Below are 15,685 nucleotides of genomic sequence, written 5' to 3' on the forward strand. Positions count from 1 at the left end.
CCTTCTATCTCTCTTTCTCTGTCTTCATCTGATGGAGTTTTGGCACATGATCTGTCAGGGAAATTCACTTATTCATTCATTCATTCACTTACTCACTCACTCACTCATTCATTTCCTCTCTCTTTCACCTTCTGTATTCATCACATCCCCTCTCTCTCTCTTTATCTCTCTGTCTGTTTATCTCATCCCACTATTACTCTCACTTCTCCCTCCTCTCCTCTCCTCTCTTTCTCTCTCTCAGTTAGTCTGTTCTTACCCCATTCTCAGTGTACTGCTGTTTAAACTGGCCTTACAGTAAACATACTGCTGGGATGCCCCCTTGTCCCGTTATTTGGTACGCTAACGGACGGCCGCGTGACCTTTGTCAAGGTCAGATAAGCTGAGGTAAATACTCACATCTCCACCCACGAACCGTATGTCAGCCAGTGCAGCAGTGGATGCGTGTGTGTGTGGGGGGGGGGGGGTCAGGTCATGTCAGCACAGAGCTTTGGGTGAGCAAGCCCACCGACCGTGCCATCCATCACTGGAACATGTGAGAGTGTAATTGTGAGTTGCCGGCGGCAACAGCAGCGGTAGTGCAAGAGACCCATTGTTCGGTGGGGGCTCTGTGGACGGCGCTTTTGTCTTAGGCAAATGGAGAGTGAGACTAAACGCCATCAGGCCCACCCGTGTGTGTGTGTGTGTGTGTGTGTGTGTGTGTGACTGACACACTAATGGGATCAGAGAGAGGGAGAGACAATGAGATTTAAGTCCTGTCAGCTATGACGAGAGACGTTAATTAATTCCATGCCCCCCACCACCCATCCATACAGCAGTACCCCAGGACTCCTCACCGACTTCCCAAGATGGGCCACAATGACCACAGCAGTAGCAGAACCAGTCCACAACAGGTGGGCCATTACCATCACCAGGGGATAGATGCTTCTCAAATGTACTAACAGGGTCGTCTGGGTTCACCCAGGCTACCGATGACATACTAATCAAGCAACGTGAAACAGAGGAGAACGGGGCATCAGGTTTTTACCAAGCAGTCATTTTAACTTGAGATTAGGACAGTGCCAGGATAGGATTAGGATAGTTTATTAGAATAGTAATGGGATTACATTAACTCACTGGATTAGAATTAGTGTGAATTAGTGTGGAGGGAAGTGAGACTCAAGGATTAAATACAGTAGGATTATCTCTTCTGTTTCTTTTTAATCTCTTCCTAAACACATTGTTGTATAACCATTACATGCTCATGAGTTTGCAAGAATCTATACCTTTTCCTTGTCCTTACGGTAATGAATGCCGATTGTGCATTTTGCCATCACTAAAGTGGAATTGTTCTTATTAAATCTGCAAAGCTAATAATGATAACTCATCAATAGTTTATTCTCGATTGTGTTATTGTAAGCTACATCTTTTACAATTTTATTCAGAATAAAAAATCAAGGGAAATTGAATCTTGAATCATGGCCCATGAATTATTTAACACTTGGTACTTCAGCAAGGCCTTACGGCATGGTAGATAAAAGTATTGAATAACGTGCGTGCGTGCGTGCGTGCGTGCGTGCGTATGTGCGTATGCAGTAGAGCTGCTCCTCTGTTCTGGTCTGCTGAACTCTGGGTCTGACTCACTGGCCTACAAGCCCTAGTCTGTTCCACCCTGATCACCTCATGTCAGGTCCTCACCCTACCTCCCACACACTGCTAATAAATACACATGCACACACACACACACACACACACACACACACACACACACACACACACACACACACACACACACACACACACACACACACTTAGTAATGCTGGCACACATAAACCCCACATACTGTAAGAAAAAATATGCCTGCCGTTTTCATGTAACCGAGGCCTCAGTCAGTTGTTTAAACACTCACACACTCTCACCCACTCTCTCACACACACACTAGCAGTCTCAGACTCCCTCCCTCTCTTGGTCTCAGTCTCACTGATTCTTCAATCAGTTCAGGTCTGCTGCAGATTTACTTACGGTTCCTTGCCTCACCATGCTGCTTCGTCGTCACGGCAATCACGGCACACCGCAACGGGCACCGCCACCACCACCACGGGGTCATGCTTGTCTCTCTCCATTACACACACACACACACACACACACACACACACACACACACACACACATGCATATTGCAGGTATTCCTGTATCTCCTTGTTTCTCTGTAGCGTGGCCCAACCTGTGATGCATTCACACAGTGCGAGACAGAGAGAGAGAGTGCGTGCGTGCGTGCGTGCGTGCGTGTGTGCGTGTGTGCGTGCGTGCGTGTGTGCGTGTGTGCGTGCGTGCGTGCGTGTCGAAGACAGAAACTGAGAGAATCTAGTCTAGCTGCCTGTGAAGCTGTAAGCATCACCCAATGAGGTAGTTGTTTACTGTACACCGTTGGGCTTCCTGCGGCCCTCCAGCTTACCTCTCTCACCTTGTCCTCCTTTTATGTTCTCACATAACAGGTTTCCTTCTTTAATTCAGTGGTGTGTGTTAGCAGCTACTAGCGCGGCTAGCCATGCTGTGTAGCTGCTAACACTGCAGCGCTTACTTCCCACTGGTGTGTGCATCAGAACACAGCAGCAGCACAGCACTACGGCTCTGCAGCTCTATGAAAATTTTAGCATGCTCTAGCTGTAGGTCTATTAAAGATTACAGTATCACTTCCCTCAAGCACCCCCCCCCCACACACACACACATACTCACACACATACAGTAACACCTACACACACACTTCTCCACCCCAAAGGACCTCTTTCTTCTCTCTCTTCCCTCACTTTCCCCTCTTCTCACTCCTTTCTTTCTCTCCTCTCTCTTCTCTGTATTCTGTTGTTTCAGTCTGCTCTTTGCTTTTCTCACTTCCCTAACTCCTCTCCTGTATTCTCTCCCTTCACTTCTATGTTTTCCCCTCCTCCCTATGTTCCTTTCTTCTCTCTCATCTCTCCTTTTCTCCGTACCCTCTCTTCTCTTCTTTCTGCTCTCATGCCTCTCCTCGTTCATCCCTCCATTCTCTCTGACTTCCTCTCTTCTCTTTCACTTCCCTCTCTGCATTCTCTCTTTCTGTGGTGCAGAGTGAACAAGCAGGGTTAGGGTTGTGTCTTCATTGCTATATTACAAGAGAGAGAGAGAGAGAGAGAGAGAGGGAAGGAGAGAGGGAAAGATGAAGAGACACAAAGGAAGATAGAAAAGGGAGAGTTTCAGAGCTTTTAAGTTTGCAACCACTGTTGCTAGGTTACTGTTTTCACAACAGCAGTGGTGTTTTGTGCAAATGCTGAGATGTGTGTGTGTGTGTGTGTGTGTGTGTGTGTGTGTGTGTGTGTGTGTGTGTGTGAGAGTGTGTGTGTGTGTGAGTGTGTGTGTGTGTGTGTGAGTGTGTGAATGTGTGTGTGAGTGTGTGTGAGTGTGTGTGTGTGTGAGAGTGTGTGTGAGTGTGTGAGTCCACAACTGGGCCCCTCTGGCTTTAGTGATGTTATGTGCTGTGTATGCTCTTACTCACCACACACGGCATCCTCATCCATCTCTCTCCAGTCAAGCATTGCTCCAGGTGACGCACCTCAACTCCCACTATCTCTTTCTCTCTCTCTCTCTCTCTCTCTCTCTCAGACACAGACACACACACACACACACACACACACACACACACACACACACACACACACACACACACATATACACACACACACACACACACACACACACACACACACACACACACACAATACACCTACTTACACCTACTTATACAATCATCATCAGCTTGGCATCCCTAACTAGTTTCTACTAGTTCAAGTGTACACACCCATCGTCAATAACATGCTCCTTGGACAAACAAGCACAGATAGAGAGAGACTGATGAGAGAAAGAGAGAGTTCCCTTGTGTCCGTGTATGGTATTATTATTGGAGGAGTGGATTAGTGTGTCTCCTCCTGTACTGTAGGAGGTCCTGTGGTATTCTATGTACTGTCCTTGAGTCAGACAGTGGTTACACACCTTTTCTTTTCCTGAGTTTTAGGGCCTCTCCACACTCTAAACCATGATGGAGACTGCGTAGCACTATTGTAGTTCTGTCACCAGTGCACTTTCCACTTTCCACTTTCCACACACACACACACACACACACACACACACACACACACACACACACACACACACACACACACACACACACACACACACACACACACACACACACACACACACGCACACACACACTTACACACACATATACAAAGAGGAGCCTGGATCAATAGCTTGCTTTATGGAGTAATAACTTTGCGAGATGGCTAACCTTGTTGGATGTTCTTGGAAAGGGACAAAGCAATAGCCTGTTATCCTTCCGGGGAGAGGGGGAGCTAGGTATGTGTGTGTGTGTGTGAGTGAGTGTGTGTGTGTATGTGTGTGTGTGTATCAGTATTGTTTTTTCTGCTGTGAGCTATTGTAATGAGTCTGTCATCTGTCAGCAAGGGAGAGCATCCAAAGCTGTGCTGTGCCAATTCTCAGTCGGCAGGCAGCTCTGCACTGTCAGGAGAGCCGTGTTTGGATGTTCGATAAGTGTGGGTGTTTTTACTTGTTAGAAAAGGAAAAGTCTTGCTTTTACACACACTCACACACATATATATACGCACACACATACCAAGAAGCAAATGCTCCATTTCAGAGCTGTGTGTTAGGTGCTTCTAGAGAGAGTGAGAGAAAGAAAGAGACAGAGATAGAGAGTGTGAGGGGGAAAATGGAGAGAGAGAGATGGTGTGTGTGTGTGTGTGAGAGAGAGAGAGAGAGAAAGGTATGGTGTGTGTGAGAGAGAGCAGATCTGTGTTGTGTGCAGCTGCATTTACTGCAGGGATAGGCACTCCTCCTCTCCTCAGGAGAGTCCGTGTCCTATATTTGATCAGAGATCTAATCTTGCACTCGCCAGGGGCTTCAATCAGTGAGGTCCATGCACACGTCTGCCATCCTGCCCCAGGGGACATTCAGATTGAATGCCTTACATGAGCATTAGACTTGACGAGCAGGTGATTGCTGAAAAAGTGAGCTTCTTTGAAAATGAGTCCATGAACTTCAGAGGTTTTGTACATGTGGGTGAAAATTTGTCATATCATCTGCTCTCCACCCCTGTGTGTATCTGTGTGTGTGTGTGTGTGTGTGTGTGTGTGTGTGTGTGTGTGTGTGTGTACTGTACCTGCTGCATAGTATGTAAATAGCATTATGTATAGGAGGTTTTCCTGTAACTGTGTGGAAACACATTTAAAAAAAGCACTGCCTCCTTTGCTGTCTAATATTACCTTTGGTACATCCAATGCCCACTCATGATGCAACTAAATGTGAGTCCCAGTCCTCATGCTGTGCCCTTAAAAGTACAGAAGGTCACGACTCACGACCAAAGAGGATCCTTGATAAAACCTCAGACGGTAAAAAAAATGGCTGTTTCTGCTTATGTGTGGCCACCAGAAGATATAGGCAAGAATCTGTGGAATTTGCCTTGGCTGGAGCAAGTTTTCTCCCTCTGCAAGAGAGACAGAGAGAGAAAGAGAAAGAGAGGGTTTGTGTGTGTAACCGACGGGGTCACAGATGGGTACTGTGATTGTGTCCATGCCGGCATGTAGAACACACACTGTTGTTGCTGGCAGAGAGAAACCATTTCTCTGTCTCCCTGTCACTGGCTCGGGCTTCTGGGTAATTGAATAGAGGGAGATAAAAGCCCCTCTCTCTTGCTTTCTTTCTCCACGCTCTCTTTCTCTCTCTCTCTTCTCTTTATCTCTCTCTCTTCTCTTTCTCTTTCTCTTTCTCTCTCTCTCTCTCTTTCTGAGAAGACCTGTGACTAGACTGGAGCAGTTTCATAAGAATGTGGTGCTATACAAATACAGTGAAAGGAGAATAAGAAATTCATGTTTTTGTATGCACAGGGTGTGTACGTGTTTGTGTGTGTTTTTGTGTGTGTGTGTGTGTGTGTGTGTGTGTGTGTGTGTGACCCGTGTGGTCCAGGCCAGGCGGTCGGATTGGACCTGTCGGGCTAGACTCCATTTCCTGTCTCGCTGACTACTTCTCTGACTGCGAGCGTGACTCAGCATCGGCAGGAAGTGGAGCTCCAAGAGTCCCTCCCAGCAGCCTTTGAGAAACGGTGACTCAATTATTTGCCTTAAATGTAAAATATCACTGTGGGACAGATGATTATGGGGGTCAGGAAGCCGGGGGACAAATCCATCCACACTGCCAGTCCCCTCTTGCCCCTCCCAGCGCTGACCACTGCTCCCCTGCCTGTGCCCACTCTCATCCGGCCCCTCTTGTCCTTGTCCACTGCCTCAACACTGAGAGATGGCTTTCTTCTGCACCACTTCCCAGATTAGCCTCGGTCGAATTCTCCACGCTCCCCCGCCACATCATGATGCGCCTTAAAGGTCATCCTCATCTCAAAGAGGTGCCCACAGGCGTTACTGGGTGCTCTTAATCCACCACTAAACATGTTCTGCCTACTACCCGAGGCCAGGTGTGTCTGCGCTTTCTCTCTCTGTCTTTCTCTCTCTGGAGGTGTTATCTGTTGCCATGGAGATGGTAGAGATGACAGGTCAAACTGGGGCCTGTGCAGAGCTTGAGACTGAGATTTGATTGAAGGCTCTTAACAGAGCCTGGTTCAAGGGAGACTGCTGTGCTTCAAGCACATGTGAAATGACATAGGGCTCCTGTGTGGGCTTTGTATGAGGCTAGCCTGGGTTTTTATTCACGCTGCTAGGCAGCCTGGATTCCATGGACCAAATTTCACCTCAACGAAGGAACCAATCACAGAACGGAGGGACAGCAAGACGATGATGACACACCGAAGCAGTTATGAGCTACGTACAGACGTATTTGATAGACATTCGTAGTGCCCAATAAATGGCTCTGGGCATTCGTAAAAACCACGTCTCGAATACGAGAAAATGAATGTGTAGTTCCCAGACCCCATCTCAATGAGATGAGATCTGGCATTAGCCAGGCTAGTATGAGGCTGCATTTTACCAAAAAATCAGGTATGTGAAATGTGAGGCTGGCAAGTGGATATAAGAGATTAGCCTTAGATTACATTACATTACATTACATTTGGCTGACGCATTTTTAGCCAAAGCGACTAACAACATGGTAAACAGTTTAAGTTTAGAGCAATTCTCAACAATATTAGGACAATTTAAAAAACATTAGAGTACAGTAAGAATAAGTGCATCAGTGAGTGCTGTTTTTAACAGTTACGTGTCAGTTTAAGACGGCTGGTGAGTGCTAGGATCAGCAAGACTTGTTGTAAGTGTTGCTATGAGAGGAGATGTTCTCTAAAGAGCTGGGTCTTCAGGAGTTTTTTGAAAATGGAGAGGGATGTCCCTGCCCTTGTAGGAACTGGCAGTGTGTTCCACCAGCGAGGAACAACAGATGAGAAAAGTTTGGATTGGCCTGAGCGTACCGGAGGTAGAGCTAGACGTCGTTCGTCTGAGGAGCGCAGCGGTCTGGAGGTAGCGTATGTCTGTATGAAGGCATTCAAGTAGGTGGGAGCAGAACCGGAGACTACTTTGTAGGCAAGCGTTAGAGCCTTGAATTTGATGCGGGCCGCTATAGGTAGCCAATGTAGCTGGATGAGTAGCGGGGTAACATGTGCCCTCTTGGGTTGGTTGTAGACCAGGCGCGCCGCCGCGTTCTGGATCATCTGAAGTGGTTTCACTGCGCAGGCTGGGAGACCTGTCAGGAGGGCGTTGCAGTAGTCGAGTCGTGAGATGACTATTGCCTGAACCAGAAGTTGGGTGGCATCTTGATTTAAGTAAGTCCTGATTTTCCGTATATTGTAGAGTGCGAAACGGCATGACCGGGCGACTGAGGCAACATGATCTGAGAAGTTTAGTTGGTTGTCGAGAACAACTCCTCGATTTCTTGCAGTCCTGGTAGGTGAAACAGACAGAGAGTCAAATTTGATGTTGATGTCGTGGTGTATGGTAGGTTTAGCTGGGAGGACCAGCAGTTCAGTCTTTGAGAGGTTCAGCTGGAGGTGGTGTGCCTTCATCCATGTAGCTATGTCTGAGAGGCAATCCGAGATCCGTGCTGAAACCAAGGGGTCATCAGGTGGAAAGGACAGATAGAGCTGTGTGTCGTCTGCATAGCAGTGGTATGAGAAGCCATGCGAACGGATAATCTGTCCCAAGGAGGTGGTGTAGATAGCAAAGAGAAGGGGGCCCAGTACTGAGCCCTGGGGGACCCCTGTGGTGAGATGGTGAGGTGCAGATAGCTGACCAAGCCATGATACGTTAAATGAGCGTCCTGTGAGGTAGGATTCAAACCAGGAGAGAGCAGAACCGGAGATTCCCATGTTAGCGAGTATAGAGAGAAGGATGCGGTGATTAACCGTGTCAAAGGCAGCCGATAAGTCAAGCAGAATGAGTACTGATGACCGAGCGGTCGCCCTGGCTTCTTTTAAGGCTTCTGTTACAGACAGCAGAGCCGTTTTGGTAGAGTGGCCGCTTTTGAACCCAGACTGATTTGGATCCAGAAGGTTGTTCTGTGAAAGGAAGTCAGAGACCTGTTTGGAGACTGCTCGTTCAATGCCTTTGGATAAGAAAGGCAGGAGTGAGACAGGGCGGTAGTTCTCGACTTGAGCAGGGTTGAGAGAAGCTTTCTTAAGTAACGGTGTTACCCGGGCCGTTTTGAACGCTGTTGGAAATGTGCCGGAGGTTAGCGAGGCATTGATCACGTGTGTGATAGCTGGTGCGATGGTCGGGCTGATGGACTGAAGTAGGCTCGTAGGTATAGGGTCCAGCGAGCATGTGGTAGGACGGCTGCATGTCAGGAGTCTAGATACTTCATTCTCGGAGAGAGGCGTGAATGCTGAAAAAGATGATCTAGCAGTCCCTAGAGGTTGTAGGAGTGCGGTATCTGAGTCCGATGCGTTGAGTGGGCCTGTAGAGAATTGACTGCTGATTGCCTTAGAATAATAGATTAGCCTTTTCTCGGTCACTTCTGCTTGATTGACCTTGACCTTGACACTGGTGGGCTGAACTAGGGGAGGATCTGCACACTTCCTCCATACTTAGAGAAGTTGAAACACAAGCTCTTGGATTGTTTTGATGATGAGATGGCTATATCTCACTTCCTGGTCAGGAGGCTGATCTGGGACACAGCAGTGAGCAGGAAGTGCTGGTGTCGTTTTTCTCCTGTCATCTCATACTGATCCAGGATCAGATTTCCCCACCTAAAGGAGTTCAATATCATTTAATGTACTATGAGCTAGAAAAGTCTTTGAGGTTGCTATACTTCCATATGCATGAACCACTGCACTTACTTGATGCATTTTGTCTGAAAGAAGAAGCCTGGCATTTTTGTCTCTGAATACAATACTTACTAAAATAGAACTCAATGCAAAAAAGGAGGTGCTCCTTTATAGCGATGTAGTTTATAGATTTAGAGATGTGTTCAGAACTAACTTAGATTCTGAAAGAAAACTGTGGCTAACACAAACCATTACAGCTGCTTCTCAGTGATCACAGAGACACCAATTTTTACCATTCTAGAGATGTGTCAGTTACGGAGGAGGAACTCGAAGAGTTATATTGGAAACTGAAAGCATTTTTTTCTCTTCTTTTTATCGTTTGGGGGTTGGGTTGACCTCAGAGATATTTTTTGAGCCTTGAGAGGAACAGAAACTGCTTTTTCAATTTGCATGACAGTCCTACATTTACTGAAAGCATCTGCCGATCCCCGGGCCAGCTGCATTTTACAAGCTGCATTCATCATCAGTCCAAAGCAATTACTGCAGTTCACGAGTATTCGTTTGATGTAATGAGCACATAAGTGTGTATGGACAGAGCTTTTTATTGAACAGTTACAGTTGTAGGAATTGGGTGCTTTTGCTGTGGATATAGTCAGTCTGTGTCAATAATTTGCATGTTAGTATTAGAATGCATGGTTTGTACTTGTGATATTGGGTTAGAATGTACTGTAGTTCTGTTCTGTGAATGTCGCATTCTGTTATGTCTGTTATGCAGTGTTTATTCATGTTTTATGTATAGGGATATAGATTGTTTATTGGTGAGAAACAGGGAACCCTCAGAGCTCATTATGGACTCACTGCCGGAGGTATGAGCTTCATCTTGGTCAGGATTCTCAAGCCCAGCCTACTTACATCACACTGTGGCAGCAAGTCCAAACCACTGGGGATTGGTCCCAAAACCAAATGATAGGGGTCCAGGGGAAAGGGGGACGTGCTGGGACACTGTAAACAAAGGATGTGGTCAGTGAGACTCAGGCCAAAAGGCCATGCTTGAGAGACAATGTGGACCTCACTGTGTAGTTTTCAGGAGATTATGTGATAACCATCATTTAGTTTATTTGTTCACAACAGAAATGAAGTATTTGCAGAGGGTCTGTCAGAGATAAGGAACACGAGGAACACCATCTCAATGTCTGTGAGTGAGGACCACAGTTAGAACTCATTGTGACAGAGTAAGACTTGGAGATTGGGGTGTAAAGAGCAATTTAATGACATTTTGAGCTAACATGGCACTGTATTTTAAAAAAAAGTTTGTAACACAGTTTGAAGAGCCCATATAGTATCTGAAATAGTTGTGTGATATCTATCAAATTGTTACCACATTATTCTATTTTGAAGGAGTGAAAGGGAGCATGAGGTCTTTAAGTGTGAGCACAAGGTGTGGCGTGTCTGGATGAGATCAGGGAGTCTGGATTCCGGGAATTCCGCAGTTGCTAGGCGCTTAGGGAACACAATGGGCTGCCCAGCAGCTGGCTGGATGCGGCGCTACACTGTGCTGCGTTGCACAGGCCTGTGCGAGACTGACGACGCACGCAGGAAAAACATCATGTGAGCGAATGTCAGTCTGCTCTCTCGTTCTCGCTCCCCCTCTTCTCTCATCATTATCTCTCACTTTTCTCTTCCATCTTTCTCATTTTTCTTCTTGTTCCATTCTCTTGTACCTCTTATGCCTCTCATCTTTCTTTTCTCTCTCTCTCTCTCTCACTGTTTCTATCCATCTGACACAAGCTCTCCTGTCAGTTACATCTGATTCTGTTGGTTGGTAACCCTTTACTTTGATAGTCAGCCTACAGAGACATAACAGGTCATCTATATTCAGTATGTAAATATTTTCTTGAAAAATAACCTTAACCAAATCCAACCCCCAAACTTAACCTTAGGGTTGGGTTAAGTTAATGTTCAAGGAACAATGGCAAAGCTTGAACTTAAATCTCCACAAACTCAGTAAGGTCTAGGTAGGTGGGCTATCCAAATAGTGTTTCAATCTGCCATCTCTCTCTCTCTCTCTGTCTCTCTGTCTCTATCTATCCCTCTTCTTTTTCTTCTTCCCTCTCTCTGCTCCTCCCCACTCCCCATATTCTGTCACTGTGTGTTTGTGTGTATGTCTGCATGTGCGTGTGTGTTTGTGTGTGTGTGTGTGTGTGTGTGTTTTCCCTCTGAAAGTTAGGGGTGACTGGCGCTAATGGCTTTTCCTGCAGCGTCTTGAATTTCACTGACGCGTCCTTCTTGGGAGCAAGCGAGTGGCTCAGCTCGGCTCAGCTTCTCCCAGCCCCTGGCTTGTTAGGTCATGTTGCCATTGCCCAGGCGTTTCCTGTGAAGGGAGGCGGCCTGCGTGCTTGCCACTGAGGCAGCCTCACCTGCTATCTCCTCAGAACTTTCCGGAATCCATGCGGCTGACTCAGCAGTAGCGCGTGGGCGCTGAGCTCCGAGCGTAGGGTGCGTGTGTGCGTGTCTCAGCACGGGCTTTTGTCTATTGTCAGGTGAGCCTTCAGCACCTCAGTGTGATAGTCAGCGAAGGGGGGGGGGCAGAGGGAGCTTATTTGTGTGTGTGTGTGTGTGTGTGTGTGTGTGTGACAGAGAGAGGGTAAAAGAGGAGGGGGTCAGCTGAGGTAACAGCAACATGATTCCCACCCGACCCTGACAGACACACACACACACACACACACACACACACACACACACACACATACATACACACACACACACATACACATACACACGTTCCCTTTTTCTCCACACCTCTTGACCCAGCTCCATAAGATCCTATTTCAACATACCTTACTCACCACCCACTTGCGTCAAAGTCTTTACCATCTCTCTTTTTCTCTCTCTCTTTCTCTCTCTCTCTCCCCCCCTCACTGCTGTCCCTGAGGTCACTTGAGTCAGTCCGGCAGGCCTGGTTCGCAGGAGGACCTTGCATATCCCAGTGTCCTCTGCCCTCTGGGCTGACAGCCCTCTTTGGCATGTCAACACCTGCTGTGCCATCTCTACAGGCTCACTCAGCTCCCTAACTCAGTCCTTTCTGCCCCCTCACACTAAACATTATATAACACACACTACAGTCTAGCTATACTATGGAATATAAATCTATATTCAGCTTGGAGCGTATTGAGAAACAGCCCATTGTAATTATGTATAAACACATTGTAATCACGTCATATGTTTTTTTACGTTTAAATTAATTGTTGCTTCACGCCAAAGTTGCAAATGAATGGAAGCAGAGAAGTGCACTGGTAGTGATTTATGCTGTGCCACCCTAATGCTGTGGTGTCCATCATCCCTTTCATAACTCACCATTGCCAGTGAGAATCCAGTACCCACAAGAATTATGACCTTTCCATTTGTCACTCAATTGTGCTCAGCCTCCTTAATCCTTACATGCCACACTGACATCCTCTATGCTCGTACAATTGCACTCAAAATCAGGCGCACGCACGCGTAAATGTGATTTGAAAGCTTATCAGTGACCGAGATGTTAAGTACAGCCTGCGGGAGTTGGCACCAGGCCTACTCTTTTGCATATCATACACTTTGTAGGGGAGCCGCAGCCAAAGTGAAATATGCCTGTAGTCGTAGTATTATCAAGGAATGACCCAGCATCACACATAAATGTTGTGATTTAACACAGATCAGTGGCTTGGCTCAGTGACTGCCTTGCGTAGCCACATGCAGTTACAACGAGAGCTGTGCACAGTGATTGACTTGAGTTGCTTGTTAATTGTAAAATGGTACATTACTTTAATTTGCTACACAGAAGAGTGACATGTTAGCAATGAGAAGGATTGCTTGAATGCTCCTCTTAAGGCAACAGAGGAAGTGGGAAATGCAGTTTAACAACAAACACATTAACAGTAAACTGACACCGTAAAGAAGGGAGAGCGGAGTCACCCCATCCGGCCTCCAGTTTGTCCAGTCTCCGGGTAGCGAACCTGCAGCTTGACCACCACGGCAAAGAGGCTTGTTAGTACGACAGTCAGAGCACCTACTCAAGCGTAGTGATGGCACTCCGTCACAGACGCCTTAGTGGTAGGACGTGTAGTACTGCACTGCACCAGTTATAGTGTGAGAAACAGATTGAGATGTGTGTGCGTATGTGTGTGTGTGTGTGAAGGTTTGTCTTGTGAGGAAAGCAAAGGCACTTATGTTTCTTTGCACCTGCCTTAAACTAGTCTCCATGGGCTGACTGATATGGAGAGGTGCTGATGGGTGTGTGTGTGATGGGGGAGGTGTAGTGGTATTGTCAGCAGTGTGAAGTAATGATAGATTCATCCAGCTCCTACAGCAGACCACAGTCATTTACAGAGGTGGAGGAGAACTGCTCTTTATCACACTGTGGGGGCTGAAATGCCTGCTGCTTATGAGACACTGGGTGTTCTCTCTCTCTCTCTCTCTCTCTCACTCTCTCTTGCTCTCGCTATATATATCTGTCATGCTCTCGCCCTTTTGATCTGTAGAGGTAATACTGGAGACAAAGAGAATTACCCCCCAGTGGCAAATAAAAGGCATAAAGCAGGCTAGTCTCCTTGTAAATTCCACTGGAGTTCAGACACACACATACATACATATAATCCATGCACGTGTTTATACTGTGTGAGAGCGTGTGTGTGCAGACTTGCATGTATGTCTTGGCAGTAGTGTGTTGTGTATCCAAGGTGGGTAGAACAGAGACATACACACACAGACAGGAGAGGCAAGGAAGGGAAAGCAGGATAGGAATGGCACTGGCAATGGGGATGGAGAGGACTCCTCCATTTGAGCTTGGCAGAAATAGCTGCCAAATACCACTACCCGCCCCCCCTCCCTTCAGCACACACACACACACACAGAGAGAGAGAGAGACACACGACACACACATCCGTGCTCTAGAGGCTAGCAGTGCCCCGGGTTATGGCGGGTGAAAGCAGGTCAGTGGCGGGCTGCTATTAAAAGCTGCCAGTGTTCTGAACTCACAGAGTCCCTGCTGAGGTGACACCCATCATCTGCCCAGACCTCCTGCAGGGAGAGAGAGGGGGAGAGGAGGAGGAGGAGGAGGTGAAGTAGGAGAGGGAGAGAGAAGGGGATAAGGAGTGACAGAGAGAGAAAAAGAAGGAGATGGAAGAAGGAAGGAGGGAGAGAATAAGGGAGGTAGGAAAGGAGACAGAAGGAGAGAGAGGGGGAGGAATAAGGGGAGGGATAGTGAGAAGGGGGGAGGGTGGAATGAGCAGGAGAGAGAGGGGTAAAAAGAGGAAGAGAGAGAAGCAGATGTGGAAAAGTCCAGCTTCAGAAAGTAAAAGCCCAACCATGTATTGGTTCTACCTGTGCACAGATGATCTCACCAATTAGCTGCTCTACCTGGCTGAAGAGTTGTGCTAATTAGAATCAGCTGGTTTCAGTGAACGTTTGGCACAGATATGTGGTAGGACGTTACTTCCTGAAGCTGGACTTTTCCACATCTGGAAACAGGGAGGTACAGATTGAACGAATGAGTGCAGAATAAATGACTGGGTTGAAGCTGTAAGGGTGTGTGGATATGTCCAGTAGCAGTAAAAGGACTAGAGAACTCTCCTAGCCCTGTGTGGTCAGCCCTGTGGCTGACTGCTCGAGAGAGAGAGAGAGAGAGAGGAAGAGAGAGAGAGGGGGCGTGAGGTAACAGCGGATTAAATGATCAGGCTAATTGAAAAGACAACTGTGTAGACGAGGGCATGAGGGGAGTCTGACATATCTGAGGCAGGGGCCACCCGAAACATCATCAAAGCACGCTCAGCGAGCCACACAGTGTTGTGTCTGTGAAATGTGACCTTGTTTCTCTCTCTCTCTCTCGCTCTCTCTCTCTCTCTCTCTCTCTCCCCCTCCCTTCTCCCACCCGACTACTCTTCTCATTTCCCATGTCTTCCTTTTCCTCCACACTGTCTTCATCACCTCCTTCTCTCTCTCCACTTTCCCCATACCACTTACATCATCTTCCCTCTCTCTCCTCTCTCCTCTACTCCTGCAGGGCCGCTGCTCCAGAGAGAACTGTAAGTACCTGCATCCTCCCCCCCACCTGAAGACTCAGCTGGAGATCAACGGCCGGAACAACCTGATCCAACAGAAGAACATGGCCATGCTGGCCCAGCAGATGCAGCTGGCCAGCGCCATGATGCCCGGAAGTCAGCTTCAGCCCATGGTGAGGACCACCACAGAGAACATCTTTCATGTTAGTTACTATTTATTATATACTTTTCCCTTTGCCTCAATGTTCTCATTGTTCTCATTGTTATCATACAAATTGTTACACTGTTTCGTTTTGTGCTTTGGCAACACTGTACCTACATGCTAATAAAGCAACATTGAATTTAATTTGATTTGAATTGAATTGAATTGAATTGAATTGAATTGAATTGAATTGAATTGAATTGAATTGAATTGAATAGAATGTTCTA

General features: G+C 47.1%; 1 protein-coding gene across 33 annotated transcripts in view; it reads left to right on the forward strand.

The window, feature by feature from the left end:
- The window catches only part of mbnl1 (muscleblind-like splicing regulator 1), a 57,436-nt gene that overhangs the window by 27,457 nt on the left and 14,294 nt on the right, over positions 1 to 15,685 (forward strand). For 22 of the 33 annotated variants that reach the window (XM_076294505.1, XM_076294503.1, XM_076294506.1 and 19 more), the window contains one exon: positions 15,259 to 15,459. In XM_076294505.1, the coding sequence (XP_076150620.1) occupies positions 15,259 to 15,459 (201 nt within the window). The remainder of the gene's footprint in view (positions 1 to 15,258; positions 15,460 to 15,685) is intronic. The other 11 variants (XM_076294511.1, XM_076294520.1, XM_076294523.1 and 8 more) reach the window with 1 other exon arrangement.

This window comes from Alosa pseudoharengus, unplaced genomic scaffold (genome assembly GCF_046254945.1).
Source record: "Alosa pseudoharengus isolate Yale_2024_CS ecotype anadromous, Long Island Sound unplaced genomic scaffold, YU_APseudo_1.1 YU_APseudo_1.1_scf_2, whole genome shotgun sequence".
Lineage (NCBI taxonomy): Eukaryota > Metazoa > Chordata > Actinopteri > Clupeiformes > Clupeidae > Alosa > Alosa pseudoharengus.